The sequence below is a fragment of the Heloderma suspectum genome, chromosome 1 (assembly GCF_057233095.1).
Source record: "Heloderma suspectum isolate Gila_16-S chromosome 1, 16-S_ref, whole genome shotgun sequence".
NCBI classification, from domain to species: Eukaryota; Metazoa; Chordata; class Lepidosauria; order Squamata; family Helodermatidae; genus Heloderma; species Heloderma suspectum.
The window spans coordinates 373,260,905-373,277,709 of NC_139458.1; the positions used below are offsets into that span (position 1 = coordinate 373,260,905).

The 16,805-nt window shown below is 43.7% G+C and overlaps 1 protein-coding gene across 6 annotated transcripts in view; it reads right to left on the minus strand.

The window, feature by feature from the left end:
• Window positions 1-16,805, minus strand: part of SMYD3 (SET and MYND domain containing 3) — a 551,565-nt gene that overhangs the window by 42,983 nt on the left and 491,777 nt on the right. Inside the window, exon 11 of one of the 6 annotated variants that reach the window (XM_084828285.1) lies at window positions 2,926-3,126. The exons of 4 other annotated variants lie outside the window; for them this stretch is intronic. In XM_084828285.1, coding sequence (XP_084684411.1) covers window positions 2,952-3,126 — 175 coding nt within the window. In that variant the 3' untranslated portion in view covers window positions 2,926-2,951. Of the gene's footprint in view, window positions 1-2,925; window positions 3,127-16,805 lie in introns of those variants that run through there. One more of the 6 variants, XM_084828284.1, reaches the window with a different exon arrangement.

Sequence of the window (16,805 nt, forward strand, 5' to 3'; positions counted from 1 at the left end):
TGCTTCCCTTCAATGGTCTCTGTTGTTAGCTGTTCAGATGTGCATCAGGGTTACAGAGCAGTGAGCAGGATAGCTAAACATACACATATTTCAAGGCAGAGCAGGGACTGAGTGGTAAAACATATGCAAATTTCAAGGCAAATCCACTAAAGCGGAGTAGTTACTGCACTTTAGCAGATTTGCATGAAGCTTCCCAAATGTTAAAACAAATAAATCAAGTTAGATTTGCACAAACTTCCCCAAAGGTGAAAAAACCCAATGTTAAATATGCGTAAATCTCCATGGAGATGAAAGCCCCCCATTCAATTTGTGCAATTCTCCCCAAAGGTGGTGGTGGAGAAATAACGTTAAATTTGCACAAATCTTCCCAAAGATTGAAAAAAAGTGTTGCTGTCTAGGCAGGTGACGAAGTGGAGGAGGAATCTGACTAGCGTCGTTTCAAGATGTAAAAGAGAGGGGATATAGTTAGCGAGATCATGAGGAGTGGCTGGCAGGATTTATTGCCACTCTTGCCAGGAGGTCTCTCGCTGTTTTAAACAAGCCACACTGAAGCAACTCTGCTGGGTTCGGATGTCATGACCAGCCACCCTGAGAACAAGCGACCCTAAACAACCCTGCTACAACCCATGGGTTTTCTATGGTCCATGGGGTCACAAAGAGTCGGACACGACTTAACGACTGAACAACAACATGGAAAAACTGCACTGGGTTCGGATGTCACGCTAAGCCACCCTACAACCACCCATGTGACAACCCACCATGGCTTAGCACGGTGTGTGAACCAGGTCAGTATCTGCCATTACAGATTAGTACTAATCCCACATACTAGTCAATTCAAACTGACAATTTGTCGTTGTTGTTGTTCAGTTGTTCAGTCGTGTCCGACTCTTTGTGACCCCATGGACCATAGCACGCCAGGCCTTCCTGTCCTGCGCTCTCTCCCGGAGTGTGCTCAAGTTCATATTCATTGCATCGGTGATACTATCCAGCCATCTCATCCTCTGCCATCCCCTTCTCCTTTTGCCTTCAGTCTTTTCCAGCATCAGGGTCTTTTCCAGAGAGTTTTCTCTTCGCATTAGGTGGCCAAAATAGTTGAGCTTCAGCTTCAGTATCTGTCCTTCCAATGAGCACTCAGGGTAGATTTCCTTTAGGATGGACTGATTTGACCTCCTTGCAGTCCAGGGGACTCGTAAGAGTCTTCTACAGCACCACAGTTCGAAAGCATCAATTCTTCGGCGCTCAGCCTTCCTTATAGTCCAGCTCTCACAGCCATACATTACTACTGGGAAAACCATAGCATTGATTAGACGGACCTTTGTCGGCAAGGTGATGTCTCTGCTTCTTACTATGCTGTCTAGGTTGGCCATAGCTTTCCTCCCAAGGAGCAAGCGTCTTTTAATTTCATGGCTACAGTCACCGTCGGTGATCTTGGAGCCCAAGAAAGTAAAATCTGTCACTGCTTCTATTTCTTCCACTTCTATATGCCAGGAAGAGATGGGGCTAGATGCCATGATCTTAGTTTTTTTAATGTTGAGTTTCAAACCAGCTTTTGCACTCTCCTCTTTCACTCTCAACAAAGAGGCTCTTTAGATCCTCTTTGCCTTCTGCCATTAGGGTGGTATCGTCTGCATATCGGAGGTTGCTGATAATTCTCTCAGCAATCTTAATTCCGACCTGTGATTCATCCAACCCGGCATTTCTCATGATGTACTCTGCATATAAGTTAAATAAGCAGGGTGACAATATGCAGCCTTGTCGTCCTCCTTTCCCAATTTTGAACCAATCGGTTGTTCCATGTCCGGTTCTTACTGTTGCTTCTTGACCCTCGTACAGGCTTCTCAGGAGACAGGTAAGGTGGTCTGGTACTCCCATCACTTTAAGAGTTTGCCACAGTTTGTTGTGATCCACACAATCAAAGGCTTTAGCGTAGTCAATGAAGCAGAAATAAACGTTTTTCTGGAATTCTCTTGCTTTCTCCATGATGCAGCGAATGTTGGCGATTTGATCTCTAGTTCCTCTGCCTCTTCGAAACCCAGCTTGTACTTCCGGTAGTTCTCGGTTCGCATACTGCTGAAGCCTAGCTTGTAGGATTTTGAGCATCACCTTGCTGGCATGTGAAATGAGCGCAATTGTGCGGTAGTTTGAACACTCTTTGGCGTTGCCCTTCTTTGGAATTGGAATGTAAACTGACCTTTTCCAGTCTTGCGGCCATTGCTGAGTGTTCCAAATTTGTTGGCATATTGAATGCAGCACTTTAACAGCATCATCTTTTAGGATTTTAAATAGCTCAGCTGGAATACTGTCATCTCCACTAGCTTTGTTGTTAGTAATGCTTCCTAAGGCCCACTTGACTTCACTCTCGAGGATGTCCGGCTCAAGTACAGTGACCGCACTATCATGGCTATCAGGGACATTCAGATCTTTCCTGTATAGTTCTTCGGTGTATTCTTTCCACCTCTTCTTAATCTCATCTGCTTCTGTTAGGTCCCTGCCTTCTTTGTCCTTTATCATGCCCGTCTTTGCACAAAACGTTCCCTTGAGATCTCCGATTTTCTTGAAGAGATCTCTAGTCTTTCCCATTCTGTTGTTTTCCTCGATTTCTTTGCATTGTTCATTTAAGAAGGCCTTCTTGTCTCTCCTTGCTATTCTCTGGAACTCTGCATTCAGTTGGATATATCTTCCCCTTTCTCCCTTGCTTTTCGCTTCCCTTCTTTCCTCAGCTACTTGCAAAGCCTCATCAGACAGCCACTTGGCTTTCTTGCATTTCTTTTTCTTTGGGATGGATTGTGTTGCTGCCTCCTGAACAATGTTACGGACCTCCGTCCATAGTTCCTCAGGCACTCTGTCTATCAGGTCTGATCCCTGAAATCTATTCCTCACCTCCACTGTATATTCATAAGGGATATGATTTAGGTCATACCTGAATGGTTTAGTGGTTTTTCCTATGTTCTTCAATTTAAGCCGAAATTTTGCAACAAGAAGCTCATGATCTGAGCCACAGTCAGCTCCAGGTCTTGTTTTGACTGACTGTATAGAGCTTCTCCATCTTTGCCTGCAAAGGACATAATCAATCTGATTTCGATATTGACCATCTGGTGATGTCCATGTGTAGAGTCGTCTCTTGTGCTGTTGGAAAAGAGTGTTTGCTATGATCAGCGTGTTCTCTTGGCAAAACTCTAAACCTGACAAGTATATAAGCATAAAAACCATTCTAGGTTACTCAAAAATGGAAGTTCGTGGGGTTTAGTAGCCTATAATTTAGTTATCTATTCACTTCCATACTCTTATGTTTATTGCTTTAAAAAAAAAGTCACATTAGTCACTATTGTCTCTCTCACCTGTTGGGTCAATCTAAGGGTAATAATGTGGTGTATGAAGTTTCCTCAAAAACAAGTGTTTTTTACAGTGTAATCCTATATGGGTCTACTCAAAAGTTAATCCTAGTGAATTGTGAAATGGTCGTGAAAGGGCTTGGGCAACAGCCTGTGCAACAGCTGAAGTGGAATCAGAGTACTGGATTTGACACATACACAAGAATAAATACGGGTTTTCCACAAGTGGTAGAAGGTTTGTGCAAGCATAGGGATGGCAAACTTCAAGCCTGGGGGACAAATCTGGCCTTCCTGGGTCCCAATCAGAACTCTGGGGTACCCCTAATGGCCATACGCCTTCCTCTGGACCCCTCTACCCCTTTCCCCCCAACCACTAATTGTTGTGTGGTTTCCTGGCTTTTGTGCAGTTTTTTCCCCTGAAAGGTCAAAATGCCTCCCCTAAGGCTTTGTGACTGGCAGTAAGAGCTGGAAGCTACAATATGCTGGTAGTTTTGGTGCCGCCCCCTTTGCCTTTGGCCCTGCCCACCACTGGAATGCAGCCCCTGAGCGCTTATCCAAAACTGAATGTGGTTCTCAGGCTGAAAGTGGTTCCCTATCTCTGTGCTGGCAGAATGATGCCACTGGATACAAACCAATATATGCTATGATTTTAGAAACAGAGAGAAAAAAACAATTGCCAGGTATTCCTGAAACTTGAGCTAGTCTTCAAATATAAACAAACCTAAAATAATGCTTTAAAAACTGTTTAAAGACATTTAGGCTGCAGTCTTAAACACACAGAATAAGCCACACTGGACATAGTAGAATAAGGGTGCATAGGGTGTGAAGTTAATATCTTGCAGCCTTCATATGCCATTGTTTTAATTCCATGCAGTTAGAAGCTACAAGGAAGGTTATTTATTTCACAGAACTCCTCTTATTTCCATATGTACAATGTATACTCTGGGCAGTATCCAATGCTGGCAATTCACCAGGTCAAGAAACTTTATAATAGTGGGAACACCCACTAGCCCAACAGGAAACCACTGTTTGTTAGTGCAATCCAGGAAACCAGATGAAACTGCCACTTCCAGAACACGATATGTTAGCAAAGTGGAAGTGGTTGTTTCTGCTAGTTTCCAGTTGTGCTAGCCAGCACTACTTTCCCATTGTGCTAGTGGCCATTCATGCAAGTGCAGCAGTTGCACTGGATACGGCCCCATTAACATTTGTGTTAACTACATTTGTGTTCTCAAACCTCTGATGCTACGGCACACTTTTTTTTTCCAAACTAAATTCTCAATTAAAATTGGAGACACATTTCATGAACTCTTTCGGGCCTAAGAATGTATGAGTAAGAATTATACACTTATTTTATTTTTCATGACATACTTGCAGTTCCCTCACAGCACAGAGTTTGGGAATTACTGATCTATATCCTAACTTATGGCTGGCACCTATGAAATCAGGGCGTTTTCACAATTAACACTAAGAACACCTTGCAGTGTAAGTATTAAAGCAATACAGGATGTGGAAAAGAATAATTTTAATACATTATTAGACTACATAATGTGGCTTTTTTCTATTGCATATAAATCACAGAAAATGCTATTATTATTTTGTACACTCATGAAAAGCCTAGAAAAATTGTGTGCAGTGGTAACTGAACAAGACAATATATGCAAACCCCGTGCCCCCTCTCTCTGTTAGGGTCACCAAGCTGTGTGCTGTAGTGGAATGCAGAAGACAATCGTTATTTTGAGGAGTTTAGTGGTGCACAACAACTTGCTCCTTCTCATGTCTAGACTTCTGGTTGGGCCTGTTGCTTTTTAGTGGTTAGCGATGCTTCTTCTTAGTTCCGAGGGCCAATTATCCGTTTGAGACTGTACTGATTGAGAGGCTAGTAGATAAGACTCTGGCGAGATCTCAAGGTTAGCCAGAGTAGCTGGGACTATGCTGAGTTACTGCCAAACATTGTCAAAGTCACTGGACTAGCTTGAGAATAGGAGTGGGATTACCATGAGCGTAATAGTATATATGACCCCCTGAGGCACTCCCAGGGTGGAGATGTCGACGCAAGATGATCTGGAAAGGTGCTGTGTACAAACAGGCCATTTGGAGTCACGTCCATTGTCATATTTTGATTCAGGGATCCTCCGGGAACATAGGGGACATAAGTTTATGATCTTGCTTTGAAACAGATTCCTGCCATTATCGTGTTCTGCTTTCTTCTGCTTTGTTAATTTGCTTCTGTTTAATAAGACCTTTAGCCTTCACCAGTTACTTTGTTCATTGTATTCTGAATCATGAAAGGAACCATTGCCTCTTGGCAACACATGTGTATTGCTGTTTTTTGTTTCCTGTGATTCACTATTGGCTGGGGCTGGGAGAAAGAGGAGGAGCGAGCAATTGGGCAGGCACCTCTTGCTCTCCTGGCAGACACATAGGGGAATCAAGGGCAAGGAAATGGAATTTAGCAATTTCCTGAATTAATTGAGCCATAAATAAATATAAGATTGGGAAGATCTGGAAGGTAAATTAATAGAGAGGGGAATAAATAAATTGAAGGGAGTGGAATCAATCGGAATAGATTCATGTCAAATATTAATCCGTCTGTCTTCTCTAAAATGGCTGTTGTGTTGCAATGTATATGGTGCCAAAGAGTGGTTGGGTGTTGGGGTGGGCGGATGAGGCACTGTACCCTCTGCTTTGCATGAATTTATTGGCTTGGGGTAAACTCACTTCTCCCTCAAGCCTAACAGCCTGTTATGAACAGTTGTCAGCCCAATACAGTATAATGCTTACAGTGTTCTTGTGGGACAACAACAACTTCACAGGGTTGTTGTGAGGAAGACAAAATGGGCACAGGGAAAACATGGACACTGTGCTGAATTCCTTAAGGAATGGGCAGAATAACAATGTAACGTATCTGGGAAATAAAAGTCGGAAATAAGGATAATAGCATTCCCACGTTGCTTGACCCCACCATCTGGAACTCAGTGTGAGAGAAGGCTGTTTTAATCTCTCAGGTTTAAAAAAATATCTTTTGTTACATCTTTTTTAGCATCTTTTTTACAAACTTAAGTGTTATGTGCCCATGGGCAGGGCTTTTTTTTGAAAGGCTTCTAAATGCTTAATTCCTTAATGATATAGTGCACATCATGTGCAGCTGGACTAGCTTCCTTGGGGCATCTGCTCTGCATAGGGCATTTTCCTGCTTTCTAGTTGTGGCACAGTTGTAGTCTGAATTGTGTTGATCTGTGGTCACTGCATATCATGTGTGGATGATACTGACTGGTGGCAGGGGACTTAAGTATATACATGCGATTGCTGGATAGGGTGGGGAAGGAGACGTGTGTGTGTGTGAGAGAGAGGCGGGTGGTAGGTAGAGGAAGTGATGTCAGAAAAGGGTTGTTTTATTTTGAATGGATACATAAGCAACAGTTCATCCCAACACATTGTGGGTGGGGCAGATATTGGGCCCTGAAAATCCTGTTGCCAACTATAGCTCAGAGTAAACCCTGACAGCAAAAGCTAGGGGTTGTTGTTTTCCTCTTGAAAGCTGGCCTATATTTACATAAATCTGTATAGGAAAATGTCATGCACATTTTGGCTTATGGGGCTGTGCCCCGAGTCTTTCAAGTACTCTTGTCCCACAAAATATTGGAGGGCTATCTGGAGCTGAGCATAGTTATGTAATTGGGAGCCACCATGAATTTAGAGGAGCAAGCACCTGCCAGACTAATCTATTTGACCTTTATCATGAGGCTAAAGACAAGCTGGGCAATGACACCACATACAAAAGCATTTATTTGCAGTTTGGGGTTAAATCGATATATAGGTAAATAAAAGCGAGGAACAAAATCTGTAAGCAGGTGAATGTGAGGGAATGTTTGATGACTTAATAAGGTAGTAAGCTCAACAGTGGAGTAAGTAAAATCTTGCCTGCAGTACAGTACAAAATCTTTTAGGTTAAAGGCTGCAACAGAACCACTGAAATACTGAAAGAGCAGAGACTTGTTGAAAAAGCATGAGCTACCAAAAAATATGTTTATAGAGAGAAAGCAGCCCAAACAGGAGGAGGAGACCAATTCTGTGAGGTCCTCAAAGGAAGTGAATGATGCATATAATTGGGGGGGGGGACAGCTAGGGTTTCACTCTGACACCATTAGGTCAGTTTAAAAACAAATATATATCCTTTGTGAATATGATGAAAGCCAGATTTTTCCTGGAGTTCTCCTTTGAAGAGACAATACATCCCTGTCTCGTTTATACCAGTTGCTTATTTAGATCATCAGAAATTCTGATAATAGGAGCTCTACATAGGGTTACCTTGGTGTGGAGCTATGCCTCTCTCTCTCTCTCTCTCTCTCACACACACACACACACACACACACAAAGACAATTTAGATAATGGAAGTTTGACTGTACATGGAGTGAGCTGTCTTCCACACATACTCAAGTAAACTTTCAGTTCTTTTGCACCATGATTAACAACAGCTAGGCTACTGACAACAACTTCAAAGTTGGCATTGTGCAACCATAAAGCAGCCTGTGAATGAAGGAATACTCCCAAGTCCCTTTGCAGCAGTCATTCTGCTCACTGGTGTATAAAGGAATTATGGGCTCACAGGCAGCGTGCGTAATCTATTTGGCTGTTGGTAGGGAGAACAATGGAATCAGCACAAACGCATCATGCAACCATCCTACCCATTTTGCTTCATTAATGCTACAGATAAAGTCCAGAAATGCACAGAGCTATAGATTTATGCTGCAATCCTATTCATTATTACTTGGGAGCAAACTCCACTGAACTCAGTGGGATTTATTTCTGAGAAAACATGCAAGGGATTGCACCAAAATACCCAAATGCATACCAAAATAGAGAAAGTGACACTTAACAGAACACATTCATTGACAATCTAATCCTATTCCTATGGGTGTGTGGAAGCTCAACGACTGAACATAAGAATACCAGCATGAGGGGGCTGTTTTTAACTTATGCTAAGGCTACATTCTAATACCAGCTTGGCCACTTGCGCAACAAAAGCCAGAAATTACAACTGGTTCAAAACATGGCCACTAGATTATTAATTGGGGCTAGCCACAGAAAACATAATGCACCCGATTCAAGCTGTTGGTATTAAGCCTTCAATGCCTTAAACTATTTGGATCCAATGTACCTAAAGGGCTGCCTTCTCCCATACAGTTAGGGCATACTCCTATGGGTTGCCCCCAGACTCAGAGGCTTACAGTCATCCTATACAGAGAAGGAGGAGCGGTGGAGGCAATCTTTACCTCCCTACCTTCACACTCTGCATTGTTCACCAGATGGGCTTTTTTGCCCAACTAGCTAGGATGTTTTGGAGGGGGAGGGAAAGAGGCTGGAGAGGCTTCAGGATAGCTCCTATCCAGGATAGCACCTATCCTATCTTCAAACACCCCCTGCTCCCCTTCTCCAAGGTTGGGTTCCCAAACTCGGACAGCACCCAGCATGGTTCTTTCCGCACTGGCTGTGAGGGGGCAGAGAGGGTGGTGGTGGTTCTCTGATTCCTTGCTCTGAGGTCGGAGACGGATTGGGGAATCCAAACTATCCTATGGCCCCTCAGATACCCCCTTAAAATCTCACATAGTTTAATATCTTCATCAGAGGTCTTACTTCTGGTCCCTTTGCCATTTGAGATGGGGCGGGGGGTGTTACTTGGGACGTGGTCTTTTCAACAGTGGCACCAAGACTTTGGAATTCCGTACTTACTGAAGTGCACTCTGGTCCCTCACTGCTGACTTTCCATCATTACCTCCCAGAGAAATGCATTGTTAATGGATGATATAAAAATGCTATATAATAATAATAATAATAATAATAAATGAAATGGTATGAATAAATAAATACATACATACATAGGCAGTTTTATTCCAGAGAGCGTTTGGGGCTCTCTGCAGTTGACAGGTTTTTCATTTGGTCATTCTCTTGAGTAGCGTGAATTTATTTTGTTGAAGCATTCTGCTGAAACTAAGTTTTTGGTTTTGCTGACTTACTGCTTCTATCTTGTTATTATTGTTTGTTGAAGTTTATTGGCTTATGCAGTACGATACATTTTGCATTAGTTTTGTTAACCACCTTGGAGGAACCATGGCCCAAAAGGTGGAGTATACCTTTTTAAAATAAATAAATACCCCTTCCCCCCACAAAAAAAACCTATTTAAAGTTTATCATACCAGAAAAATCCCCTTCATGGATCATTGCCTTGTTGTGGCGAAGGGGCTTGCATAACTCAGTGAAGCCATAAGCTATGCCATGCAGGGCCACCCAAGACGGACAGGTCATGGTGGAGAGTTCTGACAAAATGTGGTCCACTGGAGAAGGAAATGGCAACCCACTCCAGTATTCTTGCTGATATGACGCCGGAAGATGAGCCCCTCAGGTCGGAAGGTGTTCTACTACTGTGGGCAAGAATCCCTTAGAAGAAATGGAGTAGCACTCATAGTCAATAAAACGGTGGTAAAAGCAGTACTGGGGTTCAATCTCAAAAACCATAGAATGATCTCAGTACGAATCCAAGGCAAACCATTCAACATCACAGTAATTCAAGTCTATGCCCCAACCACTGAGGCCAAAGAAGCTGAGGTTGATTGGTTCTATGAAGACCTACAACACCTTCTAGAACTAACACCAAAAAAAGACGTCCTCTTCATCATAGGGGATTGGAATGCTAAAGAAGGAAGTCAAGAAATCACCGGGATAACAGGCAAGCATGGCCTTGGTGTACAAAATGAAGCAGGGCAAAGGCTAATCAAGTTTTGCCAACAGAACACGCTGATCACAGCAAACACGCTTTTCCAACAGCAAAAGAGGCGACTCTACACATGGACATCATCAGATGGTCAATATCGAAATCAGATTGATTATGTCCTTTGTGGCCAAAGATGGAGAAGCTCCATGCAGTCAGTAAAAACACGACCTGGAGCTGACTGTGGCTCAGATCATGAGCTGCTTCTTGTAAAATTTTGGCTTAAATTGAAGAACGTAGGGAAAACCACTAAACCTTTCAGGTATGACCTAAGTCATATCCCTGATGAATATACAGTGGAGGTGAGGAATAGATTTCAGGGATTAGACCTGATAGACAGAGTGCCTGAGGAACTATGGACGGAGGTCCGTAACATTGTTCAGGAGGCAGCAACTCAATCCATCCCAAAGAAAAAGAAATGCAAGAAAGCCAAGGGGCTGTCTGATGACGCTTTACAAGTAGCTGAGGAAAGAAGGGAAGCGAAAAGCAAGGGAGAAAGGGGAAGATATATCCAACTGAATGCAGAGTTCCAGAGAATAGTAAGGAGAGACAAGAAGGCCTTCTTAAATGAACAATGCAAAGAAATCGAGGAAAACAACAGAATGGGAAAGACTAGAGATCTTTTCAAGAAAATTGGAGATCTCAAGGGAACATTTTGTGCAAAGACGGGCATGATAAAGGACAAAGAAGGCAGGGACCTAACAGAAGGAGATGAGATTAAGAAGAGGTGGAAAGAATACACAGAAGAACTATACAGGAAAGATCTGAATGTCCCTGATAGCCATGATAGTGCGGTCACTGAACTTGAGCCGGACATCCTCGAGAGTGAATACAAGTAAGCCTTAGGAAGCATTAGTAACAACAAAGCTAGCGGAGATGACAGTATTCCAGCTGAGCTATTTAAAATCCTAAAAGATGATGCTGTTAAAGTGCTGCACTCAATATGCCAACAAATTTGGAACACTCAGCAATGGCCACAAGACTGGAAAAGGTCAGTTTACATTCCAATTCCAAAGAAGGGCAATACCAAAAAGTGTTCAAACTACTGCACAACTGCGCTCATTTCATATGCCAGCAAGGTAGGGATGCCAGAGAATTTCGCCACGAATCTCGGGGAGGCTGAATGCCAGCGCATTCGGCCCCCCGAAATCGGTGGCGAAACGGTCCGCCCCCCCGCCCCCCACGGGACAGGGCTTACCTTGGGTGAATCTCCCTGGCGGTGGCGGCTCCGGCGGCGGTTCAGCGGCGGTTTGGCAGCGGCGGCTGCGGTGGCTGGTCTTCCGACCGGCTGCCACCGCCGCCATTTCCAGTAAAAAAAAAACCAAAACAAAAAAAACGTGATAGGCTACGTAAAGATTTACGTAGCCTATCACGGCTAGATTTTTAAAAAATACCATGTTAGGCTGCGTAAATGTTTACGTAGCCTATCATGGCTGAGTAAAAAAACAACAACAAAAAACTCGTGCGTACGCAAATGGCAGCGCCCACGAGCGCCACCATTTGCGTTCCTTATTTTGGCATGTCTAGTCTACATAAACATTTACATAGACTACGGCGAAAATAAGGGGAACGCAAATAGCGTAGCGTCTACGCTATTTGCGTTCCCCTTATTTTCGCCGTAGTCTACGTAAATCTTTACGTAGACTAGACGTACCAAAATAAGGAACGCAAATGGCGGCGCACATGGGCACCGCCATTTGCGTACGCGCGGGTTTTTTTTTTTACTCAGCCATGACAGGCTACGTAAACATTTACGTAGCCTATCACGGCTGACTGCAGGGATGCAAGCAGACCCGGCCAGCCAGGATTCGCAGCGGGAGGAATGGGGCGCCTCCCCCCCCCCGGCCAGAATTTCAGGGGGGAGGGACGGGGCGCCTCCGCCCCGGCCAGAATTTCGGGGGGAGGGACGGGGCACCTCCCCCCCACCTCGAATCACATTTCATCAAAAGGTAAGTGAATTTCGTACATCCCTACAGCAAGGTAATCCTCAAAAACTTATAAGCTAGGCTTCAGTAGCATGTGAACTGAGAACTGCCGGAAGTACAAGTGGGGTTTCAAAGAGGCAGAGGAACTACAGATCAAATCGCCAACATTCGCTGCATCATGGAGAAAGCAAGAGAATTCCAGAAAAACGTCTATTTCTGCTTCATTGACTATGCTAAAGCCTTTGATTGTGTGGATCACAACAAACTGTGGCAAATTCTTAAAGTGATGGGAGTACCAGACCACCTTACCTGTCTCCTGAGAAACCTGTATGAGGGTCAAGAAGCAACAGTAAGAACCGGACATGGAACAACCGATTGGTTCAAAATTGGGAAAGTAGTACGACAAGGCTGCATATTGTCGCCCTGCTTATTTAATTTATATGCAGAATACATCATGAGAAACGCCGGGTTGGATGAATCACAGGTCAGAATTAAGAATTATCAACAACCTCAGATATGCAGACGATACCACCCTAATGGCAGAAAGCGAAGAGGATCTCAAGAGCCTCTTGTTGAGGGTGAACGTGGAGAGTGCAAACGCTGGTTTGAAACTCAACATTAAAAAAACTAAGATCATGGCATCTGGCCCAATCCCTTCCTGGCATACAGAAGGGGAAGAAATGGAAGCAGTGACAGATTTTACTTTCTTGGGCTCCAAGATCACCGCAGACGGTGACTGTAGCCATGAAATTAAAAGATGCTTGCTCCTTGGGAGGAAAGCTATGGCAAACCTAGACAGCATAGTAAGAAGCAGAGACATCACCTTGCCGACAAAGGTCCGTCTAATCAAAGCTATGGTTTTCCCAGTAGTAACGTATGGCTGTGGGAGCTGGACTATAAGGAAGGCTCAGCGCTGAAGAATTGATGCTTTCGAACTGTGGTGCTGGAGAAGACTCTTACGAGTCCCCTGGACTGCAAGGAGGTCCAATCAGTCAATCCTAAAGGAAATCAACCCTGAGTGCTCATTGGAAGGACAGATACTGAAGCTGAAGCTCAACTATTTTGGCCACCTAATGTGAAGAGAAAACTCCCTGGAAAAGACCGTAATGCTGGAAAAGATTGAAGGCTAAAGGAGAAGGGGACAGCAGAGGATGAGATGGCTAGATAGCATCACTGATGCAATGAATATGGACTTGAGCACACTCCGGGAGAGAGCGGAGGACAGGAAGGCCTGCCGTGCTATAGTCCATGGGGTCACGAAGAGTCGGACACGACTTAACGACTGAACAACAACAATACCAGAAAATACAAATAAGGTTCTGTAGGCAAAATGGTTCTTATGTTGTCAAGAATATTTAATAATATTACTTGTGGCTACACATGTGAAAAGTGAGCGTATATTAATATATCAACCTGCCCGTCCTTTGGGGTTATCAGAGGGCATGCCCCTGGTGGTTCTGCATGGGCCTATGGCCTGATCCACCCAGAGAAGAACCTTTAGTGTGGTGGCACCCTTTCTATGGAACTCCCCACCTCTGGAGCTCAGGTAGGCATCAACATTATGTTGTTTTTGGCACCTCCTGAAAGCATCTTTATTTCAAGAAGCCTTCCTTGAGTGACCAGCCACAATTTTTACTGGTATTTTGTTTTTAAAAAACAAAATGTTTAATGTGGTGTTTTATTCTTTTTATCTTTAATTGTTCACCACTCTGGAATCTGTTTAGATGTGGAGTGGTATATAAATACATTGTAAATAAATATATTAGGGGAATATATAGAGAAGGCTGGTGGTCTTCTCAGTGAGTAAGGGAAGGCAGTGTATTGAATGTAGGAAATTATGAAGCCCCAGGGTACAAAGCTCTGAAGTGATATTAGCTGCCTTTGGTTTCATGAGGAATGGCTTGTATCACCAAGCATTATGGCCATTAAGAAAAGAGCAGTGCTGAAGTGAACGCTGCATTTTAGGCCCCATGGCCTTATATTTTTTAAGGTGCTACTGTTCATAAAAGTCCCCATGTGGTGCATATCTGTAGCAAACGTTTGCATATGCTGGAGTGGTTATGGATGATTCTTCTGGGAACCCTGTGGCTTACAAAAAGCAAAATTAAATGTAAAGAAGAGAAACTGGTCTCTTGAGAGCATGTTGTTAGCTGCCTAGATTCAAGCAGGGAAAAAACATGGCCATTACTGTGGAGCGTGGTTATTTAAGAACACTTTTAAACAACGTTGGAAAAATATCAGCTTAAAGAAGCAAGGACAAAGGGGAAAGAATTCACCAAATATCACTGACACAACTGTAGAGATGTCTTATAGGGGAGTACTGTATAACTATTCGAAGACACATAGGAGCTCTGGAATGATACCCAGGGCTGCATATATGGGGAATCTCTTCAGACAATGAGATCACTTGCCCATCTTGTTCACAGATTATTGTCTAAGAGGATTTCTGGAATTATATAGAGCAGTAGATCACATGTGAGTTAAAAAAATGTAATTCAGTTGCAACACACTGATCCATCACTGGTATGCTTTGGCCCAATTTGTTCGTTTGTTTATGAATTAGAGACAACAAAAAAAGCAGGTTGCGTACAAGTAGAGACATATCAGGCTTCTAAGGGTTGCCATTTGACAAAGGCTCTTGAGTTCTGAAAGCCTCCTAAAGTGCAGAGAATGCCTTTGAAGGAGAGAAAAATAATGCGTCTGGACAGTTATAGAAGATGCTTAATTATTCATACATTCACATTTCATGCAGTCAATGTTGCATCTTTTTTTCCCTGTACTTATGCCAGCCTCTGCAGATAAGGAAAGATTTAAAAAAAAAAAAACACATGTATTTCCTTTCTTATTCCTAGACCATTTTCTTCACAGAGGTATGTTTTGCTATCGTGATTTGAGTAAAAAATGTATAGCAACAGGCAACTTGGGAGTAAAGGCACCATTGTCAACCTTGGCTCAAGAACTGAGGTGTCAAAATCGTATTAGAAATCAGTGATAGGCTACAACGTTGAGCATATTTTGGGGTTAAGATGACAAGCCTGTCTCCTAACATGTGCTCTTCTCCTTCACAAGACTGGAATAAGGAAGTCTGATGTAGTGTACGTTAGCCCTTATTAATTGCACTATTAGTCCTTACAGATAACAATACACTGGCAGAACACATTTTTCTACTTAATATACTCTAGCACAGTGGTCTCCAAAGTGGGGTGCGCGAGATGACCCGTTGGGGTGTGTGAGCTGCCTGATAATTGAGCAGCCTCCCACTGCCCTGATGAGCTGCCACTGTGTGCAATGATGGTGGCAGCTGTAGGATGGGACGGGAGCCAAGAGGGAAGTTCCACAGCATCTCTCTCTCGGCTCCAGTCCTATCTTGCCCCTGCTGCAGCCGAGAGCAACTTCGCCAGTCTCCACCAGGCATGGCAGAGGAAGCCACAGCACCAGAGCAGCTGGCATCCTGCTGAAGGAGAGTGGGATGGAGATTAACCCTTCCCACTCTCCCTTGGCAGAATGAATCCGAGAAGAAAGTGCGCGCTATGACAGCCATTAAAACCAAGTATCAAAATAAACTGAACTTAGAACCAGACCTTCGAGTTGCTGTATCACAAAATTTTAAACCAAGATTTTCAAAAAAAATGAAACATATTCAATCACATTGCCCTCATTAAAATATTATTATTAATAATAAAAAATAGTAGGGATGGCGGAGAATTCCGCCATGGATTTCAGTGACGCCGAATGCACTGGCATTTGGCCCCCCGAAATCCGTGGCGGAATGGCCTCCCACCCCCCCACCCTGCGGAATCCCCCTGCAACGAAACTTACCTGGGGCTCTGGCAGCGGCTGGTCTTTCAGCCAGCTGCTGCGGCCGCCATTTGCGTCCTGCCAAGCCACCATGATAGGCTACATAAGTATTTATGTAGCCTATCACGGCAAAGAGCAGGGACGCAAAAGGCGGCCGCTACGCCTTTTGCACTGCTGCTCTTTCCGTGATAGGCTACATAAGTATTTACGTAGCCTATCACGGTAAAGGCAGCCATGCAAATGGCAGCCACTACGTCATTTGCGTGGCTGCCTTTACCGTGATAGGCTACGTAAATACTTATGTAGCCTGTCATGGAAAGAGCAGCAGCGCAAACGGCATAGCAGCCGCCGTTTGCATCCCTGTTCTTTGCTGTGATAGGCTACGTAAATACTTACGTAGCCTATCACGGCTGCCTGGCTGGATGCAAATGGCATCCGCTATGGCGGCCGCCATTTGCATCCACAGCAGCCCGGCCGCGGCCAGAACTCCGGCTGCAAAAGACCCTGGCCGGCAGCTCTGTGGAGCTGGCCAGGGAGGATTCCGGGGGAAGGGACGGGGTACCTTCCTCCCACCGTGGAAGCCCCACAATGGAACAAGGTAAGGGATTCGTACATCCCTAAAAAATAGTGAGAGCAAAAAGGGGTTTTGTACCGTTAATAAATAAAAACAAAAACTATTTTTAAAATATTGTTTATTTTATCTTTATCTCATCTTTTTAAATTTCTATTTTTTTGTGTATGTTTTATAATGTACACAATATATTAGTGCAGTAGTACATGTATATAATTTATAAATAAATACATATACATATATTGGGGTACATGCTCAAAATTTTTTTACTGACGGGGTGTGTGATCAAAACAGTTTGGAGACCACTGCTCTAGTACAGGGGTAGGCAACATGGTGTCCTCCAGATGTTTTAGTCTATAACTTCCAGAATCCCTGACCATTGGCAATATTGTCTGGGAGTTGTAGTCCA